A 15,299-nucleotide genomic window follows, 5' to 3' on the forward strand; every position below is an offset into this window, starting at 1 on the left:
GTCATTCTTGCGGACAGACCGCAGGTGTTCTGCAAAGCGGTCGCCCAGTTTACGTTTGGTCTCTCCAATGTAGAGGAGACCACATTGGGATCAACGAATGCAGTAGACTAAGTTGGGGGAAATGCAAGTGAAATGCTGCTTCACTTGAAAGGAGTGTTTGGGTCCTTGGACGGTGAGGAGAGAGGAAGTGAAGGGGCAGGTATTGCATCTTTTGCGTGGGCATGGGGTGGTGCCATAGGAGGGGGTTGAGGAGTAGGGGGCGATGGAGGAGTGGACCAGGGTGTCCCGGAGGGAGCAATCCCTACGGAATGCCGATAGGGGTGGGTGAAGGGAAGATGTGTTTGGTGGTGGCATCATGCTGGAGTTGGCGGAAATGGCGGAGGATGATCCTTTGAATGCGGAGGCTGGTGGGGTGATAAGTGAGGACAAGGGGGACCCTATCATGTTTCTGGGAGGGAGGAGAAGGCGTGAGGGCGGATGCGCGGGAGATGGGCTGGACACGGTTGAGGGCCCTGTCAACGACGGTGGGTGGAAAACCTCGGTTAAGGAAGAAGGAGGACATGTCAGAGGAACTGTTTTTGAAGGTAGCATCATCGGAACAGATGCGACGCAGGTGAAGGAACTGAGAGAATGGGATGGAGTCCTTACAGGAATCGGGGTGTGAGGAGCTGTAGTCGAGATAGCTGTGGGAGTCGGTGGGTTTGTAATGGATATTGGTGGACAGTCTATCACCAGAGATTGAGACAGAGAGGTCAAGGAAGGGAAGGGAAGTGTCAGAGATGGACCACGTGAAAATGATGGAGGGGTGGAGATTGGAAGCAAAATTAATAAATTTTTCCAAGTCCCGACGAGAGCATGAAGCGGCACCGAAGTAATCATCGATGTACTGGAGAAAGAGTTGTGGAAGGGGGCCGGAGTAGGACTGGAACAAGGAATGTTCCACATACCCCATAAAGAGACAGGCATAGCTGGGGCCCATGCAGGTACCCATAGCCACACCTTTTATTTGGAGGAAGTGAGAGGAGTTGAAGGAGAAATTGTTCAGCGTGAGAACAAGTTCAGCCAGACGGAGGAGAGTAGTGGTGGATGGGGATTGTTCGGACCTCTATTCGAGGAAGAAGCTAAGGGCCCTCAGACCATCCTGGTGGGGGATGGAGGTGTAGAGGGATTGGACGTCCATGGTGAAGAGGAAGCGGTTGGGGCCAGGGAACTGGAAATTGTTGATGTGACGTAAGGTGTCAGAGGAATCACGGATGTAGGTGGGAAGGGACTGGACAAGGGGAGAGAGAAGGGAGTCAAGATAACGAGAAATGAGTTCTGTGGGGCAGGAGCAAGCTGAGACGATCGTCTCAATTTCTCTGCTCCTCTCACCCATTCTAACCTGTCTCTCTCTGAACTTAGTGCACTCCATTCTCTCAGGTCCAACCCTGACATTGTCATCAAACCCGCTGACAAGGGTGGTGCTGTTGTTGTCTGGCGCACTGACCTTTACCTCGCGGAGGCTGAGCGTCAACTCGCAGACACTTCCTCCTACCTCTCCCTGGACCATGACCCCACCACTGAACATCAAGCCATTGTTTCCAGGACTGTCACTGACCTCATCTCCTCTGGGGATCTCCCTCCCACAGCTTCCAACCTGATAGTCGCCCAACCTCGGACGGCCCGCTTCTATCTCCTACCCAAAATCCACAAACAGAACTGCCCTGGTAGACCGTTCGTCTCAGCTTGCTCCTGCCCCACAGAACTCATTTCTCGTTATCTTGACTCCCTTCTCTCTCCCCTTGTCCAGTCCCTTCCCACCTACATCCGTGATTCCTCTGACACCTTACGTCACATCAACAATTTCCAGTTCCCTGGCCCCAACCGCTTCCTCTTCACCATGGACGTCCAATCCCTCTACACCTCCATCCCCCACCAGGATGGTCTGAGGGCCCTTAGCTTCTTCCTCGAACAGAGGCCCGAACAATTCCCATCCACCACTACTCTCCTCCGTCTGGCTGAACTTGTTCTCATGCTGAACAATTTCTCCTTCAACTCCTCTCACTTCCTCCAAATAAAAGGTGTGGCTATGGGTACCCGCATGGGCCCCAGCTATGCCTGTCTCTTTATGGGGTATGTGGAACATTCCTTGTTCCAGTCCTACTCCGGCCCCCTTCCACAACTCTTTCTCCAGTACATTGATGATTACTTCGATGCTGCTTCATGCTCTCGTCGGGACTTGGAAAAATTTATTAATTTTGCTTCCAATCTCCACCCCTCCATCATTTTCACATGGTCCATCTCTGACACTTCCCTTCCCTTCCTTGACCTCTCTGTCTCACTCTCTGGTGATAGACTGTCCACCAATATCCATTACAAACCCACCGACTCCCACAGCTATCTCGACTACAGCTCCTCACACCCCACTTCCTGTAAGGACTCCATCCCATTCTCTCAGTTCCTTCGCCTGCGTCGCATCTGTTCCGATGATGCTACATTCAAAAACAGTTCCTCTGACATGTCCTCCTTCTTCCTTAACCGAGGTTTTCCACCCACGGTCGTTGACAGGGCCCTCAACCGTGTCCAGCCCATCTCCCGCGCATCCGCCCTCACGCCTTCTCCCTCCCAGAAACATGATAGGGTCCCCCTTGTCCTCACATATCACCCCACCAGCCTCCGCATTCAAAGGATCATCCTCCGCCATTTCTGCCAACTCCAGCATGATGCCACCACCAAACACATCTTCCCTTCACCCCCCCTATCGGCATTCCGTAGGGATTGCTCCCTCCGGGACACCCTGGTCCACTCCTCCATCGCCCCCTACTCCTCAACCCCCTCCTATGGCACCACCCCATGCCCACGCAAAAGATGCAATACCTGCCCCTTCACTTCCTCTCTCCTCACCGTCCAAGGACCCAAACACTCCTTTCAAGTGAAGCAGCATTTCACTTGCATTTCCCCCAACTTAGTCTACTGCATTCGTTGATCCCAATGTGGTCTCCTCTACATTGGAGAGACCAAACTTAAACTGGGCGACCGCTTTGCAAAACACCTGCGGTCTGTCCGCAAGAATGACCCAAAACTCCCTGTCACTTGCCATTTTAACACTCCACCCTGCTCTCTTGCCCACATGTCTGTCCTTGGCTTGCTGCATTGTTCCAGTGAAGCCCAACGCAAACTGGAGGAACAACACCTCATCTTCCGACTAGGCACTTTACAGCCATCCGGACTGAATATTGAATTCAACAACTTTAGGTCGTGAGCTCCCTCCCCCATCCCCACCCCCTTTCTGTTTCCCCCTTCCTTCTCCTTTTTTTCCAATAAATTATATAGATTTTCCTTTTCCCACCTATTTCCATTATAAGAGAAAAAGCAAAAAAAAATATTTATTTTATTTTTTTTTACATCTTTTATGCTCTCCCCACCCCCACTAGAGCTATACCTTGAGTGCCCTACCATCCATTCTTAATTAGCACATTCATTTAGATAATATCACCACTTTACTTTAACACCTATGTGTTCTCTTGTATTATTGTTGTTGACATCTTTTGATGATCTGCTTCTATCACTGCTTGTTTGTCCCTACAACCACACCCCCACTCCACCTCTCTCTCTCTCTCTCCGCCCCCCCCCCCCCCCCCCACACACACACACACACACACACACACCTTAAACCAGCTTATATTTCAACTCTTTCTTGGACTCGAACTCAAGTTCTGTCGAAGGGTCATGAGGACTCGAAACGTCAACTCTTTTCTTCTCCGCCGATGCTGCCAGACCTGCTGAGTTTTTCCAGGTAATTCTGTTTTTGTTTTGATATCTAAAACGTTTTATCTGTGTATTGAACAGAGCATTGAAAGTAATATTTAAATTGATTTTTCCTCTTTCAGTTAGTAATTGTCTCCCAAAATATTTAAAGCTCTGGTGATGTCACTGTTTATTATTGACAGACATAGTAACCAGCACTTTGTGTTAAATTCTCAACATTCAGGATTAGATAAGATGAATGGAGAGGTGTTAAAGGGATACAGAGCATTGTGGGTAACTGATTACAACCATTTGCTACATGTAGTGAAGTGTTGAAGGGACTGCACTAAAGCTTGGGACAGCCACCCCGAAAGCTCTTTGGAATAGGACACTGTCGTAAGGTCCATCTGTCATAGTATACCAAGGGGCTGGAACCAGTTATCCCCTCAGGTTTGTCTGCCATGGAATGTATGTTGTAATATCCCATGTAAGTGCAATTGCATTGAGCCACCTCAGTGCCAGATGCTGTATGGAAAGAACTTGAGCTGTATTGCACTTTTGGTAATGTCCAATATAAACTGTTAGGAAATATAATTTTACAAATTTTTATGAATAAAATATATTTATGAGAAAAAAATACTTGGCCAAATGGGCTTATTCTAATAAAGGCAAAATACTGCAGATACTGAAGACCTGAAATAAAAAACAAAGTGCTGTAAAAACTGAGACCTGGCAGCATCTGTGGCAAGAAACAGTGAATGTTTAGAGTCCAATATGACTCTTCAGAACTAGAAACCTTATTCCTGTGTTGTACTTTCATATATTTCTATTTATAAATAAATTAGGTAAATTGTTCTAATTTAAAATATGAAAAAATAAATTTTGGAGCTGTTCACTATACTAAAAGATACAACTTATAAATGACAGCTGTTCAAACATTTAGATTAGACTCACTGCAATGGAGACGGACCGGCTAATTTGTGGCTTGATCCCTAATGCATTTCACACCTTGCAGACTTCAGCTGCTAGATCAACACAAAATTATCTAACCTCACTGATCTCAACCTCAGCCAACATTGCTGAAGGTTAGGGACCAAATAACTTCTGCAAAGCCATCTGATTAAGGAGCAATATTGAAAGAAATGACTCGATCTGAAATAAAAAGATTATTGTGAATGCACAATAGGATAGTCAACATCTGTAAGTGGAGATAGATTCTTTGCATTCTGGGGGTGTAAAATTTGCCTACATTACTGAGCGCAAGGGCCTTGTTTATAATGTGTAATTCCATTCCCTCTTAGATTGTAAAAGTGCTATTGAACACAACACTTCCTAAGATGAGAATCTGATTTGTATACCCTCCACTCTGGGGCAGATTGTTGGGGGGGGGCCGCAGGTGGGTGGCGAGAAAAAATTTATCGAAGTACTGAGACTGGTTAATTTCATGCTTAAGCCCTGCTTTCACGCTAACAGACAAGTAGTCTGCCCATATCTGTAAGCATCCTTCTCCATGTTTAAAATGTTGGACTTCATCCTTTTGAGACAATAGTCATATTTGTAGAAAACTTTAATTCTCCAAAAATAGATGGAAAATCGTGAGAAAGGGGAGGGTTTCTTGCAGCCTATAAAAGACAGTTTTTTTCAGTGTAGAAGATGGATTTTCAATTTATTGCCTAGCATAACTGATTTAATATGAGGGTAATGTATTCCTGCCTATGTTATAACTATTCAAATAAATTCAATTATATTTGCAACATTATCAAATTAGTCTATATAGTAAGGTAGAACACATTACACTGTTGACCTGTGTCCTAATTAGGTTGTATGCATAGTGTGATTTTTAATTTGATAACACTAAAACTTGGCTTAATGCAGTTTTATAGTTGAATTAGAAAATGTGTGCCTACCTGCTTGATTTAAGTTGGGTTTTTGGCCAAGTCTTTCACAGGAAAATTTAACTGGGCAGCAGGCATCTTTCCTGCATGATTCAAGGAATAGCATTGGTAGTATGGAAAGGTGTTCAGGGTCATTCCTGCTGAGGATATTGAACTAATTGCATTGGCCAGGTGTGGAGAAATAAGGATCCAGGTTAACTTCTGTTCATTGTGCAAATGGGGCCTTTGCGTCTGTTCTTGTAATTGAATTGCAATTCTGGAGATAACTAAAAGTAGGATACATACATATACGTTCTGTACTTCAAAAATGTATAGTTCATGTTTTTAATGGTTTGTCCACTTAATAGCCAGTGCTTTTATGGCCTTTTGAAAAAAATTCTGCTGTGTCCTGTGTTAATATGTAGCAGCTTACTCCATAAGTCAACATTTAGAAAACTATTTCTACAGCATTTAAATGATTGCATCAGAAAAGTTAGTGTATACAAAGTTTTCAGTTTACCGAAAGCTGTATTTTCTTTCCTCAGAGTTCCTAGTCTTCCATCATGAACCCTGTTTACAGCCCCGTTCAACCTGGGACTCCTTATGGAAATCCTAAGAACATGGCTTACACAGGTAAGTCTGCTTTATTTTAACTGCATCACGGTTCATGTATCCACTTGATTTAAGGAGGCATCAGTCTTGGGTGGTGTTCCGTTCTGGAAGAAAACTGTTTAAATGAAATAACTTTGCATGCATTAGCTTGTGATTCTACCCTTATTAACAGTGGAAGTACATACCTTTTTCCGTAAATGAGTAATTATCCACAAGAGTTCTATTGTAATTCCAGTTTAAGACCACTTTAAGCTGGCAGTTTGGGACAGTTCTAGAGGATCTACTTCATATGTGCTTTACCAAGTGTATGACATTGATTTTTTGATAAAGTAATACAATCAATGGATTGTTAACCTCGACATCATATTATAACTGCTTCCTCGGCCATGCAAATAAAAAATACTTTGCTGAAGGTATGCATTTTTGTTTACTCTTTGCAGGGCCAACCCATGTTTTTAGATTTTGTATTTGGCTATTGGATTCCTCTTGTTATGAGCAATTGCTATATGGGCCAAGATGGTCTTGAATTTTATTTAAGACTATAACATAAGCGTTAGGATCATTCAGCCCCTTGAGCTGCTCCTCCATTCAATACATTGTTGATCAACCTCAACTGCACTTTTCTGCCTGATCCCCATATTCCTTGATTCTGACAGATCAAAAACTATCCATCTTAGTATTAATATATACAATGATGGAGCATCCATAATCCTCTTGGGAGATAATTCCAAAGATTCATAACCCTCTGAAGAAATTTGTCCTCGTTTCAGCCCTAAATGCCCATCTGCTTATCCTGAGACTGAGCCCCTATGCTCTAGATTCCTGAGTCAGGGAAAAATTACTGTGTCCACTCTGTCAAGCTCCTTCAGAATCTTCCAATGTTTCAGTGAGATCATCTCTCTTTCTCCTAAACTCCAGGGAGCAAAGACCCAATTTATTCAGCGCCTCATCGTAGGACATCCTCTTATCCCAAGGACCAATCTCATGAACCTTTACTTCACTGCCTCCAAGGCAGCTGTATCCTTCCAGAGGCTGAAACTGCACAAGGTGTTCAGATGTGGCCTGGCCAAAACCCTGTATGATTGTAGCAAGACTTCCTTATTCTTGTACTCCAATCCCCTTTGTAATAAAGGTCAACATGCTGTTTGTCCTCCTAATTGTTTGTTGTATCTGCATGTTAATTTTCTGTCCTTTGTAGGAGTACATCGAAGTCCCTCTGAACATCAACATGTAAAAGTTTAACACCTTTTGAAAAATATTCTGCTTTTCTGTTCTGTAAAGTGAATAACCTTGCACTTCCCTACATTATACTCCATCTGCCACCTTCTTATCCACTGACTTACCTCGCTGACCAAAATATAGTTAAGTTAATCTGGTATCCAAAGCCATCACCATGAATCGCAAACCAAACAAATCAAAATCTTAACCAAGTCCAAAGAGCTCAAGTTCAGATTGACAGACTTAATATTTACAGACACTCTGCACCTGAGTATTGCCATACAACCAATTTGTATCACCAGTTGATTCTGGCCATTTGCAGATGAAGAAGGTTGAATTAGAAACGGAGTTGTTTGGCATTTTCCTCACTGAGACACCTGTCAGAAGAAAAATTAATTTTCTGAATTTAAGACGGGTGCTATAACTATGATAATATACCCAGTGGCCACTTTACCTTTCGGGTGGTAAAGGTAATGTTTGAGCGCACTCAATCAGGCGTGTTAATGTCAAAAAGCAAAAGGATATCGAACCATTTCCCATGTTCTGTTGAAGTAATAAAAGATCATTGTGTTCTCCCTTTAGCTACTTCTAAAACATCCAGAAGACTTTCTGAATGTTTAACATTCCGAATGTTCTCCTGCTACAGCAAATGCTTTGGATAATTCAGGATCTCACTTAGATAATGTATAAAATGTGACCTGAATTTGAAATGAAATTACTCTGAAAGTTTTGACTTAGATAAACTGAGGAATAGTTAATTGCAAAACCCCTGTTTAAATAAGCCATTTCGATCAGCTACAATGGAAAAAGTGCCATCCAGAAATTTAGATTTGAACTTTTTGTGAAAGGATTGGTGTAATGACCACAAATAATGTCAAATGATTACAGCAGAACAAGAAACTTTTTACATTCCTGTGCCTAGTGTCTTTTAATGTACTAAAGATCTGGATTGGATTGTATTTACTTTATTCTCTAACAAGCAAGTTTACTTCTGTTGGTTCCTTCTCATAACCTCTAATCATAATCTTGAGTAAATTGTTGTGTAGATGTTCTTGACCTCAAGTAATTTCTTGATTGCAAAATTACAAAGTGAACAGTCTTTAAATTATTTATCAAAATCTTAGGTCCATGACTGCATGTGTTCACTAACCTTAAAAGAAGCTGTAGTGGCTTGGAGGCAAATAAGGTTAAACATGCCCTACTACTTGTGTTGAGCAACAATTAAACCTTTTGGAAACGTTAGGTTTTTTTTAGATGGCACAAGGGGCAACACAGTAGCAAACTTGAAGGATATCTAGAAAATGGAGGATGGATTTTGAAAATCAGGGATAACTGGTGTATCAGGTGGAGACGCGAACTTGGTAATTTGAAGGAATTTGTGCAACCTTTACAGGTTGAAAACAAGACTGAATTTTGCTAGATAGCCACCATAAATTATTCGGTGTAGACATTGTTTGCTTGAAGCTGTGATAAAAGACCAGTGTGGGTACCATTTGATTTACACTGTGTGGTTTTTTTAATAAGCTCCTCCTTTCCCCAGCAGGACAATGAACATACGCAATAAATATCCACTGAACAAGTCCTTCAGCCTGTCATTTCATAATGTCGATATGATCAGTGTATTTAAAGAAGTGTACTAAGTCTTCTGTTTTGCATAATCAATCAGGCGGTTAGCAGCATAAGTCATTGGTATATGTGACACTTGAGTCGACCAGCCGAGCAAGCACATGTTTGTGCTTTCAGATAACACATTTGTTTAACTTGCCTCCATTTGCCTCCAATTCTGGCCTCTTGTGCATCCCCAATTTTAATTGCTCTACCATTGGTTGCCCTGTCTTCAGTTGCTTACAGCCCAAGCTTCGGGATACCCTTCCTACACTTCTGCCCTTCTAATTTCCTTTCCTCCTTTAAGGTACTTCATCAAACCTACCTTTTTTGACCAGCCTCTTGACCATTGGACCTAATATCTCCTTATTATGCTCAGTGACATACTTTGTTTTGTAATGCTCATGTGAAGTATTGTGGGACATTTCATTATGCTAAATGCGCTATAACAATGTAAGTTGTTACTATCAAATGACGTACAAAGTAGCAAAGCAGCTAGTGGACCAGCAATCCATGTAATTGATCAGAATTAGTCTTGGTAAATGAGGAGATGGTGAATTTTGTATATTGGCAGCCATCTGTCTCATAAGGTGATGGTTTGCATTGTGGTGATCAACTGTGTTATGCATCTCCTGGTTTGACTTGAGCCCCACTCTGGCAAGGCAGTCTGCTGCATTTGCTGCAGAGAAAGATAGTGGACTGACAAGGTGCAGGATTCACTGGTACCTGGTTTCTCTGGGCCCTCTTCTCGGCCAGCTGAATTTTCTTTTGCTCGTCTCTTCCAAAGCCCTTCCAAACAGTCAGCCTCCAGGAGTCATGGCCATTGACTGTCTACCAGTTGTCAACGTCCGCCTTCTTCATATCTTACTTGCAGGTGTCCTTTGAGCAGAGGTATGGATGCCCAAGAGGCCATGACCTAGTGGTCAGTTCATTGTATAGAAGGTCTTTGGATGGATGACAGCCATATACCCATGAAAGTGGCCTAACCAGTGCAGACATTATTGGCTTAGCAATATGTGTATGCTGATGGAATTAGCAGTTTCCACAACCACTGAGTTAGCGACCCTGTCCTGCCAAGAGATGCCAAGGAAACATCTGAAGGTGGGAACTGTTCAGCTTTTTCTTCTTCCTAGCATGTGTTGTCCAGGTCTCTCTACTGTTGCGCTGAGGACACAACCTTGGATCGCAGTTTGATGTTCTCTACCAGCTTGGCTGTTGCTCCACACTCGCCTTTCTTAGCTTGGACATGACAGCTGAAGGTTTTATGATGTGTGTGTTGATTTCAGTATCAAGTAACATATTGATGATTGTAGAGTCTAAATATGTGAAGCTGTTAACAACCTCCAGCATCACATTGTCAATTATAGATGGTGGTATTGCAACGACTTGGACCATGACATTTGTCTTCCTGAGCATGAGAGAGTCTGTGAATTTGCTGCTGAAGGTGTTCCTTGTAATGGAATGCTAGTCATTATCAGTATAGAGGACTTGATGCACCTTTGTCTTGGCTTTCAGGCAGGCTTTCGTACAGTTCTGGTATGTAAGTAGACACCTTTCTGCAGATGAACATATGACATCAGCAAAGACAAGAATATGCCAAAGAGTGTCAGTGCCAGAACACAACCTTGTTTGACCCCACTACAAACCTCAAAGGGTTCCAGCATTGCAGCATCATAGATGGTCTTGCCCATCGTGTCGTCATGGAAAGATGAGAACATACTGAGCAGTTTTGATGGGCAACTAGTTTTCTCCAGTAGTTTAAACAGCCTGCCTCTGCTCACACGGCCGAATGCTTTACTGAGATCGATGAAGCCAATATATGGTGGCCTCCTTTTGTTCTCAGCATTTTTCTTGCAACTGCCGGATAATATCAGTTATGCATCTTCCAGTTCTGAAACCATACTGGGATTCAAGATAGATGTGTTCAGTCAGGGTTTGCAGTCTGACAAGTACAACAAGGGCAAATATTTTTCCCACAATGCTCAGCAGTGAGATGCCTCGATAGTTGTTGCAATTGCTGGAAGTTGCCCTTTTTTCTTGTGCAGGGTTACAATCTTAACATGTATTCGGGCACTGCCCCCTCCCTCCAGCAGAGAGACAGAAGTTCATTCAAATGCTGCAGGGGTACCAGTTTCTCTGAAATTGCTAAGTTCAGGCAGTACTGCATCAGTATCTGGAGCTTTGCTAAGCACTTCCACTGTGTGTTTGATATCCAGCTCTGCCATGACAGGTGCACTTTCTGTGGTGTCTAGAGCTTCCTTGGTGACCGTGTTCTCTCTAAAGTACAACTCCAGGTAGTATTCTACCCATCTCTCCAACTTTTATTGCAGTCAGTGATGACTTACCTTGCCCTTGTTTCCAATGGAGCTGTTTTCTTTGCAGATGGACCTGTTGCCATTTTGATCCCTTCAAGCATGCCCCTTGCATTCTGTGTTGAAGGACATCTGGATATCCTGGCAAAGTTGGAGCAAGTTGTCATTGGTGCACTGCCTAGCAGTCTGTTTGTCTTTACTTCAAGCGACTCTTTTGTGCATTGTCTTCTCGTTTGGATCTCTTATAATTAATGAGAGTGGACTGCTTGGCTTCAATGACAGCTTCCGTCATAGTAATGTTAGCCTTGAATCAGTCAGTGTTATGCCACTCATGCTTCCCACATGTTGAGAGTACAATATTGTAGATGTCTTGAAGTATGTTCCATTTCACGTCTCTAACTTGGTGTGGGAGTACTGGAGTGCGCCTGTTAAATTGAGTTGAGGAAGTGTTGGCTTTTATGCAAGCAGAATGGCTGTCATTGATACAAGGACTGCATTTCTGCTTTGACTGGAAGCTTCGGGGTTATATCAGGGAGTGGTCTTTATCACAGTTAGCACTTTAGTAGCTGCATGTTCACAGAGCCACGTTTGGTGCCAATGTCCTGATCTTGGATGTCTCTGGGGCACCTTGTAGCATGGCTTGTTCTGAAAGGTGTTACATAAAGCTCATAGCATCAAAGCTCGTTAGTCTCTGTTTGTTTTTCATTTACCTTTGCTAGGCCGTGATGTGGGTCTCATTGTCCGCATCCCCTTGTATTAAAATCCTCCAGTAGGTAAAGATGTTCTGACTTGGGGATTCTGCTGATAGCAATGTCAAGCTTCTCACAGAATTGGTTTTTTTGCCTCTGTTGTAGAGCAGTGTTAGAGTATAGATACTCATGAGGTTAACAGGCCCTCTTTGAGTTGAGAGGCAGATGGAGGGAGCATGTCCTGAACCATTTGTAGCAGGTGTTCTATCATAGAGGGTAGCAAGTTCCTTACAGCAAAGCCTACACCTTGCTCCTGTTTCCTATGAACTCTTCCCCTGACAGATGTAATGTTTTGCTTTCAGTGATCCATTCTCAGCAAGCCTCACCTCTTGTAAGGAAACCATGTCATTGTTCAGCCTATCAAGTTCCATTTCAATCAAAGACATCTTGCATATATTCTGGAGCAGCTGTAAGTCATCTGCATAGGGTGCTGATATTCCAGTTTGCCATTTGAAGACCTGCCACCTTTTTTTTAATTTGTTTTGTATGTTTGCCTGATGTGATGGATTCGGACCACTTGTTGAGCAAAGACTCTGAGCTCCAAGCACCCAGTGAAACAGATGGACTGTACCTCGGGGACTGCCCAAATTGAGGTGGGTGATCCCTCCCATTGGATACGGCTCACAGCATCTACACCAATCAAGTTGGGCTTACCACTTGTAATTGCTGTCTCCTGTGTTGTGTTAACACTCTTCAGTGAAATTAGTGTCCTCTCCAGGGTGCAAGCCTTGGCAAAATTTTATGGAGACCCAGGGCTGCCCAAATGTCAACGTACCCCTCTCAACCACCTAATTGGGTCCAAAGGAATGCAGAGCACTTGTTTGGCACCAGTTTGGCTGCAGGAGTTGTCAGAAAAATGGCATATTTAGACATCGGTTTGTCTTTGGGTGCAACTGCAGAATTTTTGCCAGGATTTACTCCCATAAACTCTCCCAAGGTATCCAAAGGCATAGGACCTATTCGCCCATAAATGGGAGCTTAGTTCATGAGTGTCAGGATGTGTCCATGTGCTCGTAGGCCTGCACATTGCCTGTCTAGGGATCAAACCTCCTCTGAGGGCCTCTGAAGCCTTAGGGGAGAATTATAGTCAGATGTTTAAGGAACTTTAAGGATGTTTCAGGCCTCATCCTTCTTTCAAATTGACATTTTGATGTAATGAGTGTTGGCAAGTGAAGAAAAAGACTTGTGCATTGAGGGGCAAAGATCTCATCCTGTATATTTTTTATAAAATATATATAAATACCCTCATAGCTTTTTCTAAAATTAAAAAACTGGACAAAGACCTTTTAAAATAGCTGAATCTATGTCTGTCTGACCCACAAGCAAATGAAGCTACTTGGCAGTATCGAAGAAACTTGTACCTCGTTATCCCTTAAGTGCCACCCTACACCACCTCCCCCCCCCCCCCCCCCCCCCAAATGGCCTGCACAGACCAAATTCAAAGAAAACTACACAAAGGCCATCTACGTTTCATAACTTAGGTGAGCCAACTGGAGTCTATTCGTCTGCTAGGACAAAGGGCCCCACAACCTTCCTTTCAAGTCTTAAATGGTTGAGACATCTAACCATCTTGGGGATCCAGACAAGGGATGCAGATCTTGTCAAAGACCATATGGAGAGGTGGGAGTCATGTAAAATGGACCTAGCTTGTGGAACCAGTTATATATTGCCTTGCTGTACTGCAAATTAAGTGTGCCATTTTACCATCTAACTAACAGCATTACAGAAAAGGAGCTGTGCCCAGGTTGAATATCTGGCCCCATCTACACTTCTGCTGGAACTTCTGCATCATCACCTACAAGACTGCTTCATCTCTGCAGGCTTAACTAGTCAGCTCCACTGTAGAAGTGAATTATACAGCATCAGTTTTCAGGCAGCTGATCTGAAGGAATACCTCATTGGATTTTGATCCTGGACTCTGAACCCACGTGAAGCAATATTTCTTTTCTCCATGGTCTCCGCACTGTAAACCTTTCGTTTCTCCATCCCTCTTTTACTGAATAAATGCAAAGGAGGCAACGTTGCAACCCTCCTATGTGCAAATTAACTGTCACTTGGAGTTTATCCTCTGTTGAGTTTGCAGTTGGATTATTAATAGAAAATTGGTTCACACCAAAGGGGGAAGCAAATCAAAGTACCTTTCTGTTTAAGGATGGGTGGTGAGAGGAGAAATTAGTGCTGTTTAAATTTAACCCCCTTCTGTCCATGACAGAGCATGTATAAAACATGCGGTGCTTTTGGGCACCTTTGGGACATCCCAAAGTGCTTTACAACCAATGAAATTATTTTGAAATAGTTGCTATTGTAATATTAGGAAGCATGCAGCTAATTTATGCACAGCTGGGACCCATCCAAAGAAATGAGAATGACCAGACAATGTTTTTGAATGACTGAGGGTAAATATTGGCAAGGACATGAGGGAGAACTTACTTGCTCTTCAAAATAGTGAGGCGGGATCTTTCACAACCACCTGAGAGAACAGGTGAGCCTCAGCTTCATGTCTCACCCAAAAGTTTAATGATGGCCATGAAACCATTGTCGATTGTTGTAAAATCCCATCTGGTTCACTAATGTCCTTTAGGGAAGGAAATCTGCTGTCCTTACCTTGTCTGGCCTACATGTGACTCCAGATCCACAGCAATGTGGTTGACTCTTAAATGCCTTCTGAACAACATTGCAGCACTGCACTGGGAATCAGCCTAGATTTTTGTTCAAGACCTTGAAGTTGACTTGAATCCACAATGTTCTGACTTGGTTGAGCGCTACCAACTGAGCGTGGCTGAAACAGTCATCAGCCAAAGTCTTAAAAATTAGAGCCAGATCTTTCAGGAGTAAACTTAGAAAACACTTGTGCAGACAAAACAAAATAGAAGTTTGTAACTTTTTCCCTTCAAACAGTCATTAATTTTAAATCCGAGATGCTAGATCCTTGTTAACAAAATGTTTTAAGGGATAGGAGTAATGGCAGGTATATTAGGTTGCAGATCAACCATGGCATGGCTGTAGAATGGCAAACCAGGCTCATGGGGCTAAATGGCCTACACCTTTCCTGTAAATGACTGGTTATTGTTTTTGTAATGTTGCAAATTTTTTATTCATTCAGGATGGTACCTCCAACATTGCAGCACTGCACTTGAGTATTAGCCTAGATTTTGTATTCCAAGACCTTGAAGTTCCCTGAAGACCATGTGGGTGTCACTGGC

General features: G+C 43.2%; 1 protein-coding gene across 3 annotated transcripts in view; it reads left to right on the plus strand.

The window, feature by feature from the left end:
- Positions 1–15,299, plus strand: part of fam168a (family with sequence similarity 168 member A) — a 93,966-nt gene that overhangs the window by 34,542 nt on the left and 44,125 nt on the right. For all 3 annotated transcript variants that reach the window (XM_041198610.1, XM_041198612.1, XM_041198611.1), the window contains exon 2: positions 6,146–6,233. In XM_041198610.1, the coding sequence (XP_041054544.1) occupies positions 6,164–6,233 (70 nt within the window). In that variant the 5' untranslated portion in view covers positions 6,146–6,163. The remainder of the gene's footprint in view (positions 1–6,145; positions 6,234–15,299) is intronic.

This window comes from Carcharodon carcharias, chromosome 11 (genome assembly GCF_017639515.1).
Source record: "Carcharodon carcharias isolate sCarCar2 chromosome 11, sCarCar2.pri, whole genome shotgun sequence".
Taxonomy (NCBI): domain Eukaryota; kingdom Metazoa; phylum Chordata; class Chondrichthyes; order Lamniformes; family Lamnidae; genus Carcharodon; species Carcharodon carcharias.